Source organism: Thermobia domestica, chromosome 3, assembly GCF_964235325.1.
Source record: "Thermobia domestica chromosome 3, izTheDome1.hap1.1, whole genome shotgun sequence".
Classification (NCBI taxonomy): domain Eukaryota; kingdom Metazoa; phylum Arthropoda; class Insecta; order Zygentoma; family Lepismatidae; genus Thermobia; species Thermobia domestica.
This window is the reverse complement of record NC_137456.1, coordinates 201287151-201299320: the sequence shown is the minus strand read 5'-3', so window position 1 is coordinate 201299320 and position 12170 is coordinate 201287151. Positions and strand designations below refer to the sequence as shown.

At 34.4% G+C, this 12170-nt stretch overlaps 1 protein-coding gene across 1 annotated transcript in view; it reads right to left on the bottom strand.

Moving 5' to 3' along the window:
- The window catches only part of LOC145682081 (gamma-aminobutyric acid receptor subunit alpha-6-like), a 285876-nt gene that overhangs the window by 44211 nt on the left and 229495 nt on the right, over positions 1-12170 (bottom strand). Inside the window, exon 8 of the mRNA XM_081753678.1 lies at positions 230-390. Coding sequence (XP_081609804.1) covers positions 230-390 — 161 coding nt within the window. The remainder of the gene's footprint in view (positions 1-229; positions 391-12170) is intronic.

Below are 12170 nucleotides of genomic sequence, written 5' to 3'. Positions count from 1 at the left end.
TTCAGTAATAAGGCTTGGACTTAAGTCACTTCGTAACCAAGCAGGTCAGTTGTTTAAATACGTAATAGTTATTTTCTTTCTCATTAAGATCATTTTCTTAAATTTCTCAAAAGCCTTGTTTTGTGGTATGCAATAAGAGAATGAAATAAAGTGGGAGAGAAAACTAATTAAATTTGTTACACAAGTGTAAAACGAAGCAAATATTAATATACTTAATCAGATATACTACCTTAGTGAAATAATGAACCCCAGCAAATTCCAAAAGCGTTGCAATGCAGTAAAAGAAACTCATAAGAAGAAACCAATCGAGAGAAGTGGCATATCTCACTTTTGGTAAATCTGTTCGACTATCAATACTAATAGTTGATATTGTCAATACGGTTGTAATTCCTAGAAAGAGAAATATTCACATTTTCAATGGCAAGTTGAAATTTCCCATGCAATAAACGAAACATACAACAAGAAGACATTGTTAAGGTATTTATGTTATTATATGGCAATAGAAATATCTCCCCACTTCTTAACAAATAATTGTATTTACTCTGACTAATAACAGAGGTTCTCTATGACATCTTTAGAGGTTCTCTATTTTGTTTATCTAAGTTTAGATTCTAACCCTCATTTTATTCACATATACAGTCGAATTTCAAGGAAACTTAAATTACATGCGATAAAACTTAAGTTTCACGAATTTTATAACTAACTTAACATGCTTTCGAATTCAATAAAGTGATCTTTTAGCTATATTGCATGTGCAAACAAGATCAGATATAAACATACATGCATTTTTTAAGTGTAGTACAATTTCTTTAGCATCATTTGCATTGTAGAAAACACGTCTTAGTCGACTATCCGAGACTATTTTCTAGAACAGTAACTTAATGGAATAAAATTTTCCTTACATTCTCTTACATGCTTAAATTTTTTTTAAAGTTGTATAGAAAGTTCGATCTAAGGAATTTTCTATCTATGTTGATACAATATTGCTAGTAAAGGAAATTAAGGATGTAAGGCAGTTTTTGTTTACTATCCCATCTGTCCTCTCCAAATTATAACACTTTTTTCTCTCCTTCACTTATAAAGTGCCTTCAATTATCGACTTTTAATCAACTATATCTCAATCTGGCACGAATTCTGAACACAAAAATATCACACCCTTCATGCCGCTTTCCGTACTACAGAACATAATCTGTTGTCTTTAGTCGATTTCAGACGAAGTATTTTGTGTAATTTTGAAGTTGAAACAAGAACACAAAACATTTAATCAATCCTTAATAAATAAATAAATAAATAAATAAATAATATTTAAAAAAATTGAAAAAAGGAAAATTGTGGTGTAAAATTAACATATTAGCGAGAAAAAGGAACTTTGCTTACCGGCACGACATATTTTTGTGTTCTGGTTGGATCTGTTTGTCTGCCTATTCAATTATAACTTTAGTAAAAAATCTTCAATTTTAACTAAGTTTTACATAAACTTTCTGTGAATCTTAACAAAAATTACTTTTGCTTGGAGTTTTAAACGATCAACAGGAAGACTGGGAATTCATGCGAAAAATAAATAAACAAATAAAAAATAGACTCTTTCCACATTAAGTAACTACAACAGGTTTCAAACTGGAAATTTAAAAACAAGGGTGGAAATTGAACTCATTTTTCAAGGTTGAAATGAAATCTAGTTTTGCGTCTCAGAATTATGCTACGTAGGCTAAATAAGGTAGGGCGATGAGAATGAACGAAATTATGGAATGAATGAAGTTGGGGGGAGGGAAGAACCTTGAGAGAACCCAAGCACATGGTGTTTGTCAACACTTTTGATGATGAATCCATATACAGCATCAAAAGTTATTGGACCCTTATATTGTGTAGCATAAAATTTTCCATAGTCGCTGGGAATGAATGAAACTCCGGCAGAATGTTGCAAGAGGTTTCCTACACGTTTATGCACAGGCAATGCTACGCGAAACAGAGATGGTGGTCGGCCACTCTAAATTACAGCACTACATGTTTTGGCAAGAAGAGATAGATGCCAAACAGAGGGTCAATCTGAGCACATTTAACAGGACTACAAAGCCTCCATGTCACGTTTTACAGTAGCAAGTCGACTGTACAGAGGGGTCTCTTTGCCCGATAGCCATTATGTTGTATTCTGTTCTCATTTCCACATCGCTATCGGTGGCACTATTTGCAATGGTACCAAAATCACCAGGACTTGACAAAGGAGGAGTGGCCTTGTTCTCTTCTTATATGGAAGAAGATTCTGTCTTAGTAGTGATTCAAAAGGTACACTCGTCTAGAATGAAAGGTAAGAACACAATGGACCCAGGAAAACTGTTGAACTTCATCATTTTGATAGTCCGGTTGTTCTTGAGCGGGAAGCACAATATTACATAGGTATATCGACCTCCAAATTGTTGAACATAGCACATTCACCGATCAATGCTATTGAGACATTGTACTTCTTCCCCATTCCTACATCTTTTCAGAGATGCAATCGGCCCTGACTTCAAATTTATGAGTGATAATGCTCGACCGCATCGTAAAGTGCAGGTGGCATTCAGCTAATGAAGAGGCCTGTCGTTCCTCCGGTTTGAACCCTATCGATTACGTGTGAGATATTATGGTAAGTTGTCTTGCAGCATTTTCAAATGTACCTGACCAGCTAGCAGTTATTAACAACGTTAGTGGAGGAATGGAACTTCATACTAATCTTTTTATTGTGTCTGTTTGCTTCAGACTTATTTTCAGGTGTTTTTGATATATCAAAGACAGACAGAATTGTTATATATATGTCTATGCATTTCTATTCAAAGGTGAGTTTGCAATCTTAATAAAACTGTTTATTGGTGATTTACTGTAAACAATAAGTTTCTCAACCAGGACTTATGTTGACAGAAGAGAAATGCCTCGATAATTATTACAGTCAGATTTGTCGCCTTTCTTATGAATTGGAACAATTATTGATTCTTTCCACTCTTGTGGCAATTCTTCCTTGTTCCAGATAAGGAGAATGATTTTGTGTATCTTGTTCCACAATTTTTCGCCACCAGCTAAAATTAACTCTGCCGGAATTTCATCTACACCAGGAGATTTGTGTTTCTTTGATTTCTTCATATCGATTTCTACTCCTATTCGGTTGGGTTCTGGAATATACGGTTCTGCGGTGTGTATCTCCCTTTCTTCAAGCACATTAGTTTTGGCAGCGTGTTAACCCTTAGATTCACTTGGCATTTTTCCTACGTAATTACACTTGGTGGGTCAAAATGACCCGGTGCTCTTTTTGATGTTTAATCTTTAGGAAATTGCAGATGTTGCTTCGGAAATGATGTTTGCTGTATCCCTAGTTTCTCACATGGTTCTAATGTGCTTCAAGTTTGTACAAGGGCTTATGTGTACAAAAACTTATTTGTACAATGGCATATGTGTACTTGTTCACAGGTTTAGTATTGTAATCAAAGAAGTTGGAATTTTTATTGAGAATTTATGTTTGCTTCATCGCTATTTTCTCACGCGGTCGTAATGTGCTTGAAGGTTGTACAAGGGATTATGTGTACAAGGAAATGTCTACTTGTTCATAGGCATGCTATTGTATTAAAAATACACTATTGATTGCAATTCAGAATAATATTTCATTATTCATATCGTAACATGTTGTACAAAGGTGAATTTTAATGCTATTAGAAATTTGCCGCCTGGTTTGCCTCTTTGCTGTGTATGTGCGTACCAATTTCTCCATAGTATCGACACCATCCTTGGTTTTGTTATAAAATGTTATTGTTTCTGGCTTTTTTCTGGCACTTTCAGAAGCTATTGAAGCATCTCCATACATAGAAGATAATAAAATAACAGCTTTATTTTTCTTCGTTACAAAACTGACCATTGTCGCTTGTGGAATGAAAACAAATTCAGACGAATAAATTTGTCGATTTTTAGCTGGTAGCATAATTGTAGGCACTTCCCCTCTGTGTTTCCTAATTGTTCCAACTAAAGTAATCTTATTACGTAACAACTCTTTAGCAAGAGATAAACTTGTGAAATAATTGTCTGTTGTAATATTTCTTCCTGGAAAGTTCTTCAAAGATTCAGATAGCTTTAGAAGAACATATTGTGATAGGTTAGTTTGTACTTGCTGCCCAGATTTGAGACCTGTGTACACCATTCCAATGTATGCATAACCAGATTTAGCAGAACACATCCAGAATATTTTGATTCCGTATTTTCCTGTCTTTTGGGGCATATACTGAATAAAACTACATCGACCTCTATATGGCAGCAACTGTTCGTCAATGGTTAGATAAATGTCTGGAATCATAGCTTCGGAGCAATTCTTCATGAACATATCCCATACGAAACTTATGGCAGCAAGGCGGTCAGTTTTTAGCCTAGTATCATGTGTACGCTTGTCATCAAATCTCATTACTCGCAGTATATTCAATAATCTGTTTACCGACATGGTAGCTCGATAAAGTGGATTTGCATACATGTCAAGAAACAATTCTTTTACCGGTACATCCTAATTTCTTTCTAGCCCAGCAAGAAGAAGTAATCCAAGAAAAGCAGTAAGTTCCACCATATCAACTTCTTTCCACGTAGTTCATTTTTCTCGAGCAACGCGTTTGCCTTCTAGATTTGTACACAGTCTAATTTCTTCCAACAAGTCTGGTGAAAAGAACATATCAAACGCAGCTTTAGGTGAAGTGAGATGAATGTTTTTGACAGGTCCAGGATTATGTCTTACAACATTATGTACAAGGGTTTGACTTGAAGTACGGGGATTCGTGTTCCAAATAGTACCGTCTTTAGAAATATATCGACCGTTTATATCATGACTACAAGAGGGAATGGGCACATCGTTAGTAGTTTCACTTTCACTGTCGTCCGTAGATTCACTTTCATTATAGGAATCCTCTTCATTACTATCGGGAATAACAGTTACTCTTTCTGCCTGTAGCTGTCCAGTATCATCCGTGTCACTATCGTAATCCTCACTTGCATCTAACACAAGTTCATCTCTTATAGCCTCATCTGAAAGTCCGCTCATTTTTGCATTCTAAATTTCACCTGACAAATAGACGCACTAATACACAAGCTGACAACAATTTTCAATAAATCAAATAAACAGAAAAATATTTTCTTCTTTTTCTTCTTCTTCTTTGTCTCTTCATTTCCGCATTTTTGACCTTATGTTGCCTTATAGAATACAAGTGTTCGAAAGTGAAATATATTACTGAAAATAAAGCAAACTAAATTACGGGTCAATTTGACCCACCAAATGTAATTACGGAGCAAACAGAGAAATCAGTTTTCCTCCACCCCATATTTGGTGATACTAAAAAACTAAATATGAGGTATAGTAGACAAAAGATGAATATGAGATGTCACAAAGACTGGTTTTATAAAACCATCATTGACCCGTTTAGAAAATCCAAAGAAACAGGTACCGGGTCAATTTGACCCACCAAGTGTATCTAAAGGTTAAGCAAATCGTCAAAGAAATCTTTCCATCTATTTAAAATGCTATCTGTATCAGTGAGAACTGTTCCATCAGCTTTCTTTAATATAAGCACGATTTTGATAACCTTTCTTAAATTCGCTGATCCCTTTATACATGTCCCGAATGTTTTAATTTTTACTATTATCATCAAGTTCCTAAATTTTAGCTTTCAGAAAATCGCGTATCTTTGTTCTAAAAGTTTTGGAAGTTTCCCGCCTGGTGTCTTCGAAATTTTGTGTAGTTTTTTAATCGGATTTTGTAGCCAACGTAAATTTGCCTGTTTCCTCTTCTCTGCTAGTTCGAACCATGGTTTGTTCCTACGTATTTTCCCGTGTCCCAATTTATCTTTTGAGAGGGGATGCTTCGTAAGCAAACAAAAGAATTCAATTGCTGGAATTCGTTTCTCCTTTAGTTAAGGTTACATCTGTTAACTAAAGAGTGTATGAATGTGTCAGGTTTCTGTACGATTCCTGTAATGTTATTGAGATTGTTATCATTTTGCTCAAAGAGTATTGTTGCCTCATACATAATTGATATTCTCTCTTCATAGTTTTGGGGAAGTCATTATTTATATTATTATATTATTATAAAACAATTTTAACGTGGATCTTTGTGGATGCCTAATTAGAAACATACGAATTATAAATATGCATGTATTCAGATTTCAGAATGTGTTCACAGCAGTGATTTGTAATACTGATACGTAGTACTACTTCATCTACATCGCCTAATATATAATATACTCTACAACAGCTGATTAGATTCATCTACCGTAATATGAGTTTCATCTCCCTTCTCGAGAATAAGCCTCAAATCTGCCCACCTCCCAATGTTGAAGACAACCAATGGCGTATTTAGGATTTTGTTTCGAGGGGTTATGGCCAATACAAGGAAGTAAGTGGGCAGTTGTCCACCTGAGTTTCAGAATTAAATATATTTTTATTTATGCATAAATTGAAGTTATAATAGCAAGAATTGCAGACCGATAACTCCTATATAATATGATACAAAAATTTAGGAGTGAGTCTAACCCTTTATTCTATTCATACAAAAAAAAAAAAAAAAAAAAAAAGGAGGCATCCTCTTGGTCTTCCTAATTTTCCGGGCTAATTATTCCCCCGTTTTGATTTTCTTTAATTCAAATATTTCCTTCTTTTAAAAATAACTAAACGATATATTTTTTTCCTTTGTTATAATAACTAAAGTCCTGTCATGTTGATATCCGCGCAAGTTGGTGTGGAACACCAGTTTCGCTTATCAACTCCTCTTAGTTTCGGTGTTACTGATGACGTCCGAATTGAATCACAACTGACAACGGTCAATAAAGTATGATACTCGAAACGAAAGAAAGTAACGTCAAGAAAAAGAAACAGAAAAGTAGAAAAGACTAAAGAAAAAACAAGGACACAGTTCTTACATGGAATGAAATTTGACAAATACAGTATTATTTCTGAACAAAGAGGAAATGGAAAAATGGAAAGTCAATGACATTCTTAGAAATGGTAAGAAGAATTATTGTTGTGCGTGGAATGCGAAAAACTAACAAATTTATTTCGGGGGAAGCTTGAGCCCGATAGCGTCCTAAATACGCCACTGAAGACAATTCTGCTCCCCTGATCCTTTACAGCATTGTTTTTCAACTTCATAAATATTTTGGACATCGCTTTCTGGTAACTGTCTTACCCTCCCCCCCCCCAATGTTGAAGACAGATTTGCGCCGATGGACTTACATGCATACGTTTATTTTATCAGGGTTTCGGGTTTATACTACGAAAAAACAAAAAGAGTTTGTGTTTCATTAACAAAGAAAACTCATCAATCAAGTAAAGAAACTATGGAAGCTGGCCCAGCTTCTGACATAGTAAAATTATAGCCAAGGCCGGCCTTAAGCTCCCAATCGGGCCCCGCGCTTAAGGGGACCCGCGCTAGTGCAGTCTACTCACTCAACTTCCCAGTCTACTCTACTCTCTACTGCCTTTTTAACAGCATATTAGACCCAGAGCAAACAATGTATTGTGGTCCCTATGACTAAATTTTGCTCCTAATACATGTAATTAATACATGCCATTCTGCTCGTGGGGCCCCCGGCCAAGTACCTATGGTGCCGTTAAGATGACTCTGCTACTCTCGGTCGTCAAGTACAAGTAACATATTGCAATACAGGTATATCCATGGACTTCATAAGGAAGGGTATGGCCTCTCCATAACAAGTAAATAAATAGTTTGTATTGAGTTTCCATTGCATAAACAAATATTTTCTGAATTTAATGCTGTAGTAATTTATTTTATTATGATTAATAATAATAATAATAATAATAATAATAATAATAATAATAATAATAATAATAATAATAATAATAATAATAATAATAATAAAGTGTATAACTTGTGTTGTAAAAATAAATTTTATATCCAGGGAGTATTCTGCACACGCCAATACCTCTAATTCTCCCCTAACACACCCATGATGAATTCATTTTCTCATTCATTCATTCGTGGCCCGGCGTGGCGTAGTCCCGGGTTCAATTCCCACTGGGGAAACTCGGTCGAAAAAGTGTAACCTCTTGAATGAGGTTTTTCCTGGGTTTCCCTCATTCACACCAGGCAAATGCCGGGATGTTACCTAACATAATGGCCCCAGAACTCTTCCTTCCTTCCCTTTCATTCGATAGTGTGTGCTCGCTGAGAGACGCCTGTAATGTGCCTGTAATAATTACAGAAAAGGTAATGAAATTTTTGTTTGTAGGAACCATATACTTTCCGAACGTACCATGTGCTGTAAATTTCTCATTACGTAATTTTCGACCTATATTAAATTCATTTGTTGTTTACTCAAACCAAAATTAATGTTGGAGCTTCGGAATAATCTAGGAAGAATTATATTTCGGAAATATTTTCTTTATTTATATTATTTCATCATAAACTCTGTATATGGGCATTTCAAATGGATGATTATTGAAATTATCATCTTAATGCGACACAAAAACATAGGCCAACAATTGGACAGAAATATTTGAGATTGTCCACCAATCTGATATTTGGCAGAATAATTTAGATCCCCTTCGTCCCTCTGAGATGCCCATATCTTCCCAAAATCCAGTTTTATTCAGTTTTTACTATTTTCTATTCGTTTTATATTTTCCGCCGCCAAAATGCTTTGCTCTGATTGGAAATATTTATGACGCCTTAGTATTATGGTGCGTCTTCCTGTTGTTCTACTTGGGAAAGGCTTTTAGTAACACCACGTCAGTTCGCTCCCGAAATATTATAGATTTTTTTTTACGAGGAAGCAGTAAAATCCAGTTAAAATGTTTTGGTTATGAAATAATAGTGCGGAAACCTTTTGAGAGTCTCAACTGAGCGAAATTTCACTCTAAAACAATCAAAAAATCTAAAACAAGGAATCTCAAGTCAAGGACGCCATGATTGCATCTACAGATAGCTATGGACAGAATTCGCAGTGAAGTGCATCACATTTTTGGGTTAAGTAATCTTTTGAACTTATTCTTGACGTTTAAGATATCCTCTCCATCTCCCAAATTTTCCGTTAGGTTACGATAGGCCTGTCCTAACCTAGTTTTTTTCTGCATACATAGTATATGTGATTTTTTTTTACATGACGGTATTCATAGGCTTCTTTATAGCTAAAGTTAAATTTCATAATGTCAGTGTAAGTTAGCACCGGGACTCTCACTTATTTCCTCAGTTGACCACAGCTTCAAATGCATCATGGGCTAAATAAACAATCAAAAAAGAGCCCTTTTCCCTTCCCGAAAGGGTCCTTTTTTCCATTAATAGTTTCAATATGTCCCTCCTGGGGTATTGGCAATAATTTTCAAACTGAAAATATGATTTAGTTAATAGAAGGGCCATTTGGCTGTGATTATTCCGTTCCTTTTTCCAGTTTACAGAGCCGATTGTTGATATGGTGAAATTTAGTGATTTGTTTGATCTACGTATAGTTGAGTTATGTAATAATGTGATTTAATATATGTAGTGATATGTATTGGTTTCTTTCTTGGTTTATGTGGGATGTAGCATGCATGTGTGTAACTTAGTATGTAGATAGTAGGAGTAATGTGTGAGTGAAAGTATGATTTATTTATTTACGGACAGTGTATTGTTGTGTAATTAATCATCTCTTTTAGTCAGCAAAGCTAATTAATAGTAATTCTGTAACTTCATTACATACTATAGTTAACTGATAACAGAGTACAAAGCGTGTTTAGTAGTACAAAGTTTGTTTTCATACTACCAATGCCATCTTGTGTCGGGCAACGAACTACTCGCCACTAGTGTCTTGTTACTCCGAGACTTAAGGATCTAGTCAACCCGAAAATTACCCTTCTTTTGTAATTATTGATGCATAAATATTAGTTCTGGTCCATATGAACAGTTATGTAAATGAATTACATTATAATTTAGCTTCTCTGAAAAGCACAATACCTTATATAGTCTGGTAATCGAATTATTAATAAAATTAAACTTTGCTATTGTCCCTAAACTGAAGTTTGTTTATATGGCATTGTTCTGTTGCCAGGCTGCAGTTTCAAATTCTCTGTCTTCCTGTAAACGATTGCATTGTTGTCGTTTTCAAAATATAATTGCATTTAGTTAAAAGGATAGCTAATGATATTTATTGAATCCTCATTGCGTACAAAAATAATATGGAGCCGTGAAGTTTAATATACTGTGGTTTGCACTGGAAGAATTTAGTATCATTCATACAAACTCTCGTTTATTGATCAGTGTACTGTAGTGACTTGTTGATTCTAATATATATATATATAGAGAGAGAGACTGCTTTAAAGAGTCTAGGGCAGAATGATGGAATAGGGTGTCTATAAAGAAGTTTATGTAATAAATTGGAATAAATATATATGAATAAAGATAGTGATAATATATATTATAGTGAATGTGAATAAATATTAGGACACCCGTGTGTATGCCCAATTGTAATTTTTGCCACAAAGTATGGATTATATATATATATATATATATATATATATATATATATATATATATATATAATTATTTAGTACACTGACCATTACATCAGAATGTTGTGTGAGGATAGTGTGTTGTGTGAAAATGATATATTATATTTTCACTTCGCGGATCAACCTATAATAGAAACCGTACATACTAACCCCTCATCTGGTCTAACGATGTGAATGCTGGTCATGTAGCAAATGATTGCAGATAGTTTCAAGTAATCACATAACAGAATAGCTGTTTGCAGAATTGATACAGTTTAAATATGTGTTCATCTTATATTTGCGATACTATTCTGCAACTCTGATTTTTTTCGGCGTCACATGATTAAGCCAAGTTCATTACTGTTCCCTGAGGTGACGAAGTGGTTAGGATTGAATAATATACTAAATATATTACAGCAGAAACGCTTTTTTCGTACCAGACTGTCCAAAACCCCAATGTCCATGACTTTTCATTTCTTTTATTTCTAGTATATAGTGTTTGAAATTAGTTGGCGCCTCAAGATTAGCGTCCTTGCGGACTAGTAGCGACTAGTAAGATTTGGCAGACAACTTATTAGTATAAAATTTATTTTATTTATATTTTTAATTTTGGCAAATCCCTCTTGGATTTATTTTTATTTATTGACTTTATTCTAGTTTTCCATTCTTTATTCGGAACTCTTCTCAGTTTCTGAGGGGTCGAATAGTTTTTTGTTTAGAAATTCTAAATTAGAGGCCACACTGAAATTCCGGTAGGGCCTGAATTTCCAATGGTATTGACCGCGTAATAAGATTTCCCTAAAGCTCTTGTCTTTATGAAAATTTTACTCTGGGCACAGATTTGTCTTGCACTTTGGGATATATATTTAGGCCACATATTTAGTAGCCCAACTGTATTTGGCATATAAAAGTATATTTGGCTGTGGATTGTCAACGTCTAAATTCGACCACTTATCTTTGTAGTTTTAGTGTCCTAGCTTATTCCTTTGACGCGCCGCTTTGCTTTCATCTTTGTCTATCTCTCTATACTTTTCTTCAAGAATTTTTGAAAATTTTTCAACCTCCCCCCAAAATTTTGGACTTGACAAATATCAACTACTTTACATATACCATTTGAATTTGAGTTTCTGACTGAGATGTCGCGAGACACGATTCGTGGAGGTATTTATTGATGTTGAATATCAAGGAATCGTTTTCCATCAAAACTTGATCCGCCGCGATAGCGAGTGATAGTTCAGTGTACAATTAAATTTTTGGTTTCGTTTCTTTCATGATTACCCATCTGAAATTTTCCGTTGTATTATCCGTCATTTTTCTACTTTTAGTTCTATTGGTTACCATAGAGGTGAATATTGTCATAGATGTTTGTGCCCAAATGTATATTGCTAACATTTTTGATTCATTTACATCTATATTTTCTGTGTTTTTGTGTGACTGTCTTGCACATTTAATGTCCACTCTTTGAAAAAGAATGTTTGAGAACCTACATTCTATCATTATGCGCTGTTAATTAGTTGAATTTGTGATATAGTTGGATTTTTCTTATGTGAAGTATTGCAACCTGAAAAATTTATTTGTCTGGGTCATTAATTTGAAAGATTAAATAATTATTGAGTATATGTACGTTGAGATATAAATATGGGTCGAATATAAATATGATTAATGTGAAATGTATAATGTTTAGTTGAGTAGATAAA